This window comes from Zerene cesonia, unplaced genomic scaffold, assembly GCF_012273895.1.
Source record: "Zerene cesonia ecotype Mississippi unplaced genomic scaffold, Zerene_cesonia_1.1 Zces_u007, whole genome shotgun sequence".
NCBI lineage: Eukaryota > Metazoa > Arthropoda > Insecta > Lepidoptera > Pieridae > Zerene > Zerene cesonia.
Genome location: NW_024045137.1, coordinates 37697 through 44591, shown reverse-complemented (window position 1 = coordinate 44591; position 6895 = coordinate 37697). Strand labels below are relative to the sequence as shown.

At 35.1% G+C, this 6895-nt stretch overlaps 1 protein-coding gene across 2 annotated transcripts in view; it reads left to right on the top strand.

The window, feature by feature from the left end:
* The first annotated feature begins 554 nt into the window (after positions 1-554).
* LOC119839031 (protein slit) overlaps positions 555-6895 on the top strand; it is a 43376-nt gene continuing 37035 nt past the window's right edge. The window contains exons 1-3 of one of the 2 annotated variants that reach the window (XM_038365201.1): positions 555-662; positions 1358-1429; positions 1540-1611. In XM_038365201.1, the coding sequence (XP_038221129.1) occupies positions 646-662; positions 1358-1429; positions 1540-1611 (161 nt within the window). In that variant the 5' untranslated portion in view covers positions 555-645. The remainder of the gene's footprint in view (positions 663-1357; positions 1430-1539; positions 1612-6895) is intronic. The other variant, XM_038365202.1, reaches the window with a different exon arrangement.

Here is a 6895-nt window from a genome sequence, read left to right as displayed (position 1 = left end):
TATTTTTATTCTTTCAAAATTTCTCATCAATGCACGAAAACTATATTCAGAAAGGTTTTATTATGGACATTATTACAGTGTTTTTTTTATATTTTTAAATGGGGAAATGTTGCATGTATACCCAGGGCCCTTGAAAGAGTCTTGGCTTTATAGGCCCTGTGCTCCTTCCCTGGAGGCCTTGGGTTATGTCGGATTGCTACCGACTGAAACCCCACTGTGTTCCGCCTAGCCGCTTTATTGAGGGGGTCACTGGGGCTAGTGAGAAATCGTCCTCTATAATATTATTACTCACCTCTGCATACGAGTCCTAGATACATCTTTGTACTAAGCTGTTAAATATAATCCTACCATCCTACTAATATTACAAATCCGAAAGTTTGTAAGTATGTGTGTACGTTTGTTGCTCTTTCACGCAAAAACTACTGAACCGATTGCAATGAAATTTGGTACGTAGACAGCTGGACAACTGGAATAACACAGGCAACATTTTATCCGGATATTCCAACGGGATACGGACTTACGCGGGTGAAACCGCGGGGCGCAGCTAGTATATTTATAAAGCGAATACTCATTTATATTTCTTGTTACAGAGATCTGCAAGGCAACAACATCAGCATAATATTTCAAAGCGACTTCCAAAAACTAATGGATCTGAAAACATTGTGAGTATTTTTTCTCTTATTCAATAATTTAATTCGTTAATATCACATCCGCTATGTCAGAACAACGAATAATCACTTTGTCTGTTTGTTAAGATAATCTCTGAAACAAATGAGCTGATATTAATGACATACTTTATATTAAAGGTAATCGAAAAGATGCCCCTTTACTTCATAACTAGCTTTTTCCCGCGGCTTCGCACGCGTAAATTTTGAGTAGTTTTCATACATATAAACCTTTCTCTTGAATCACTCTATCTATTAAAAAAAGCACCAGCAAAGTGCGTTGTGTAGTTTTAAACATTTAAGCATACAGGGACATAGGGACAGAGAAAGCGACTTTGTTTTATACTATGTAGTGATGTAGTAGTGAAGTCCCGTGTCCCCTAGTGGGGTATGGGGCAGATGATGTACATTCGTTTCACTGATCAATTTTATTTAGAGACAAGTAGGTGATCAGCCTTCTGTGTCCTGCCAGACCGAGAATTTTTTTTTTTGTGCGTCCCCACCGGGACTCGAACCCAGGACCCCTCAGTTCTACGCTCACGCGTTAACCACTGTTCCAAGGAGGCGGTCAATGTAGTGTATGTAGTGATGTGCTTATGTTAAACAAATAGATTTAATTTTATGAGCTTGTTCGTGCGTTCCCCGTCCGCCGACATTCCTACATGTGTCTAATCATATATTCCACCTCGCAGGCAGCTGCAAGAGAACCAAATCCACACGATAGAGCGCGACGCCTTCGCCGAGCTCACTGCACTGGAAAACCTGTAAGTACTGCAGTACGAGGTCACGTCTCCCGCCAACGACCACCCCCCATTGGTCGGTTAGCACGCGCGAGGTGACTCTGTAACGCCTTTAAACTTTTGTAAATTTGCAGGAAACTAAACAATAATCGGCTGAGCCACTTGCCAGATGGTCTTTTTGTGAGATTGAGGCATCTACAGCGTTTGTGAGTAGTTGGTATGGGCTGGCCCCGATGGTGTGGTCCCTTCTACCCTTCGCGGTGACTGCGCCATACTGTGTTCTCTTTTGTTCAAATTAGTTAAGGATTTATTGAAAGATATAAATACTGATGCGAATAATTATGCTTTGATGAAGTTAAAAGCATTAAGTAAATGAGTTTAATTCGAAAGTACGTGTTGGACAACTTAAAAAATAATGTTATCTATATTATGTATGTATAATATTTAAATTAAAAAGACAAATATCCTCGTGATTAAAATATTTAATCATAAGTGTGTTTCCATGTTAATTACAATTAAAAATAAACAATAATTAAACATATTGATTAATATTCTAAAGAGAACACAGTAAGTAGGCCAGTCAGCGTCGACATATCTTTACTCATACCTGAGTATCTTCTTCATTATTCTGGTGCTTGAATCTCATACCCTGCTTGAGCGAGACCCCGCTTTACCGGTTTCCGAACGACTCATCTGTCAAAGAGACACCTGTCAGAAGTGACAACCATAGCGCACCGTGAATGGGCGCTTTGTAAATTATATATTGGCGGGATTTAAGGAACTTTTTTAGACATATTTTAAAATATTGATGTCTGATTGAATTGAAAAAAAAACGGTAGGTTAATTTATATGAAAGCATTTTATTTACTTTAGAAGGCAGATAAAAAATGATTTCATATATAACTGGTGTTATATTAGACTCAAAAATCTTTAACTACTTTATACTTTTATAGCATATAGTATGCGAAAATAAAACCATAAACGACGCGAATTGACGACATTTTTTATTTCACAACGTTATTTGAGCCAAATAAAACAACAACGCACGAAAATATATCTCTAAAAGAATAAAGCCACCCATTCACGCTGCGCCTTCATCAAACCATACTCTAATATAATCTCCAGGTCCCCCACCGGGCTTTCAGTGGTGTACGGTGTCGTGCTAATAATACTATAATACATAGCCTGTACATATTAGAAATTAGGTCTAAGATTTGTGTTAATGTAAGTTTGATTTTTATTTGTATGAATAACGAGAGACAGGGACTGATATATATATATCTGTATCAACATAGAACATATTTCGGCGCGTTTGTAACATTATTTTATTATCTTAAAGTGTCATAGTATATTGCGTGAGATAGTTCTACCGACGAAACTTATCTTCTAACAAACTACGATTTTATTTTATTGATTTAACGTTTGTAATGATGGTATTTTTTGTGTTTGATTTATGCTAGTATTCTTTATTTAGAAATTAAACACTTTTTAACGGATTTCACGTGTGAGACGCTCACCTAAAATGTTACAAACATTGGGATATAAAATCGGCTAAAAGGTCTGTAATTTCTTATTTTCAATATTATAACCTAGACCTAGAACTCTCGCTGAACAGCAAGAAGTCTCTTTAAACACTTAAATTACAAGACCAAAATAAACACAGCTACTGAGATTAGATTCAATATATACATATAGTTTATTGGTTAAGCTGAATGCTATAAGTCACGGGTTCAATTACCGCTTTAACCGACTGCAACAAGAAGTTCATTGATTCGATAATTTATATCTATACTAATATCGTTTTGAGTTATAAAGAGTTTTTTTGTTTGTTTAAACGTACTTATCTAAGGATTTGAAAAGTTATTTCAGTGTTGGATAGCCCATTTATTAGGGAAGGCTATAGGCTATATATGTACCCCGGGCGAAGCCGGGGCGGACCGCTAGCATACTATATTTTAGAAGCACACTATGTTCTTATGAAGAATAATTGCGATAACAACAAAGGTTTTAAATTATGTTTGTGTGTACGCGTTTATCCGAAACAAATAATCGAATTATGTAATATTTGCTATACACATTTTGATTCGATTATATAAATTAGTACATACATGTTGTCCAACTAACAAATCTTGTAAGTTTCATCAAATTCCTTTCATCCATCTAGTAAATAGGAACGAAATATTACGAAAATTCACTTCAATTTATTGTAAAAACAGATCGATATTTTCAAGATCGCAAAATTGATGTCTGTGACTAGAAAATATCTATTCCTTATAAAACACTAGCTGCGCCCAGCAGTTTCACCCGCATAAGTCCGTATCCCGTAGGAATATCGAGATAAAAAGTTGCCTATATGTTATTCCAATTGTCCAGCTGTCTACGTACCAAATTTCATTGCAATCAGCTCAGTAGTTTTTGCGTGAAAGAGCAACAAACACAAACACATCCTTACAAACTTTCGCATTTATAATATTAGTAGGATTTTTTAAGATCACTAATTTTGTATGTGACTAGAATATATCTATTCCTTATAAAATATATATCTTAAGATATGAACAAACAACTAGTTTTGAAGCATCACGAGCTTCCTAGTCGCTAAGTTGTCCCAATTCTCTCGCATTATACCACATTATTGTAACTACAATACTACTCATTGGAGTCGAGTGCGCTCCGGCCGGATGGCGTACTGTCGAGGCCACAAGTCGTTATCTAACCGACTGCGCTAGACAGAGCTATGGTTTTCAGGACTTATTGTCTTTGATATGTTACTGGAGCACAAGCACTAACGGTCCGCCCGGCTTCGCCCGTGTTACATATAATATATGTAATTATAGCCTTCCTCAATACATGGAATGTCTAATAACTAAAGAATTTTTTCAAATCGTACCAGTAGTTCCTGCTATTAGTGCGTTCAAACAAAAATTAAATGTGTGTTATTTTATTTCAAGTGCAAATGTTAACATTATGTCGCAAATGACTCTTATTGTAAAGTTAATAGTTTAAACTTTAAATAACATATTGTGACTTAAAAAAGACGTGTTATCAGTTAAAATTGAAGGTAAAATTGAATTATAAAGAAATTTGTAAAACTGAGATTCTGTGACTTACATAATTGAATCGTTTTCTAATACATTACAAAACGATGTCTTTACATAATAACAAACTCAAAAATAAATCAGAAATATCACACAAAGTTCAAATAATAAAAATGTCACGAAACGACTTCTCTCCCCGACTGTCCACAAAGCTAGCTCTAGTGAGACGTGCTGGCCGCGCTAGTGCTGGGATCAGTCGCTCGTGTCACGATGTTTGGGCTACCGGATTAGCTTTTGTCGATGGTTTTTTATCGACTCCTTTGTGTGGAGCGAGATTATTTTTTTCGATTCGTTGTAAGTATTTTATGTGCTTGTCACGTATTTAGCGTTTTGTATAGAAGATGAATGCTGATTGACTAATTGGATATATCTATATTTATATATAGCTGAAGAGTTTGTTGCGCCAATCTAGGGAACTATTGGATTGGATTAAATTTGATACAGGGATAGTTTAAATCAGACTTGAAATTTTATCCAGGAAATTTAACGGGGAACGAGAACTATGCGGGAAAATCCTGCGAGTTTGAGTCTGTCTCTCTTCTTCTGTGACTACGCGGGCGAAACCGCGAGCTAGTTAGCTTGTCTAAATAAACATTCATTGATTTGAAATTCGTTCGGCGAGTGGAGGAGCCGGATGCCCATATCTTTTTCCTTAACTTTCCCATTCCTTTCCTTTATTCCTCTCGTCAATCCTTTCATAATCCCTTTTCCATTCTTAGTCAAGGAAAATCAAAAGAAACTCAAAGGTTTTGTCGAATTTGTTAAATTACAGATAGTAAGTAGATTACGTTTTTCTGAGGAAATAAAGAAAATTAGTGTCGTTCAGATGCATAATGAAACTGATAAAAGCATAGTAATTAATCAAAATTAAAAACTAACTCGAACCGTTTAATCCTAGACCGCCCTTACAGTCCGTAATAAATCTAGACTTTAAAACTTTCGCTCTGTGAAGCTTTTATAAACTTTTCTCAGCGCTTTGCAAATTCCACTTGACATCATTTCCTTCTTAATTAACGGATAAATTTATTCAGTTTCATAGCAATGTATTTTAAAGGTGATATTCCATTGTCCAGCTGTCTACGTACCAAATTTCATTGCAACCGGTTCAATAGCTTATGCGTGAAAGAGCAACAAACACACACACATCCTTACAAACTTTCGCATTTATAATATTAGTAGGAAGTAAGAAGGATAGTAGGATGCTAGCAGGATCGGACAAACGTTGTCCTGCCTTCGATATGTCAAAGTTGTGGATATTAAATGCCTGTTAAATGTTTGAAGTGAAACTTCTGTAGAATCGTTGTGATTTCAAACCTGATGCGACGGAAAAAACGACAGGCAAGAGACACAAATACAAAAATGTGTAGAATGAAGCCGGCAAAGAATGAGACAGAAATATACATACTATTTTCTATTTTTTTATCTATGTTCATCTCATTCTTTTGTCAATTTACTGAAGTTTCACTTCTATCTGCTGACAATAAGCATTATAACTATAATCAGGTCTGGACGTGTCGTATGCTTCTGGAAGTATACGACTGATGAGATCAAAGGAAGTAGCGGTTATTTTTTGTAATATCTACCTAGATATTTATGAAGGATTGAGTTTTGGGGGTGGGCTGGCGAGATAATATCATTTGTTTGTTAGAAATTAACAGAAAAAAGTATTATTGTATCACTTACAATGCTTAATTATAACTAATGTGACGTGAACATTCTTTTTGACTATAAAGCAGTAATTATCGACACTATATCTGAAAAGCACAAAACACAACACAGATTAAAAGCGGACTGTTTTTCTTTATCTTCCTAGATTATTTTTTCATAATAATTTTGCTTTGTATTAATTAATTTTTTAAATTCATTTAAGGCGTTAATATATACACATAAATATTAAATCGTACTTTTATAACATAACAACTTTTATCCTAATTTCTCTAATTTTTAAACTAATATATAACTACTTATATAATTTGAAATTATATTACATATACATCGATAACTTATGACATCTATCGTTAACACAGCACAGCACTAGCCGTTGACCAAATCTTGCCCTAGCAATGACAGAAATGATTTATGTTCCTGTGAACTGGCCCCGGACCTCGCGTTCCGGAGGTGTGTCAACACCGACAATCAAACATACACGTTATATGGCAGGAAGCTGAAGACCTCGATCACTAAGAGAAGTGATTCTTTTAAATTAGGTCTCAATATTAAAAAAAAAAGATTGAAAAATAAGAAATCTGACAAAATATATGAGAATCAAATTCACTTCATTTCATGACCTATATCTTATACCTTTAAACGAGCAATTCTTGTATATGTATATACCTAGTCTTGCCATAAATATTGTAATAAAGAAAAAAGAAAATTGTTAACTGCAAATAACATT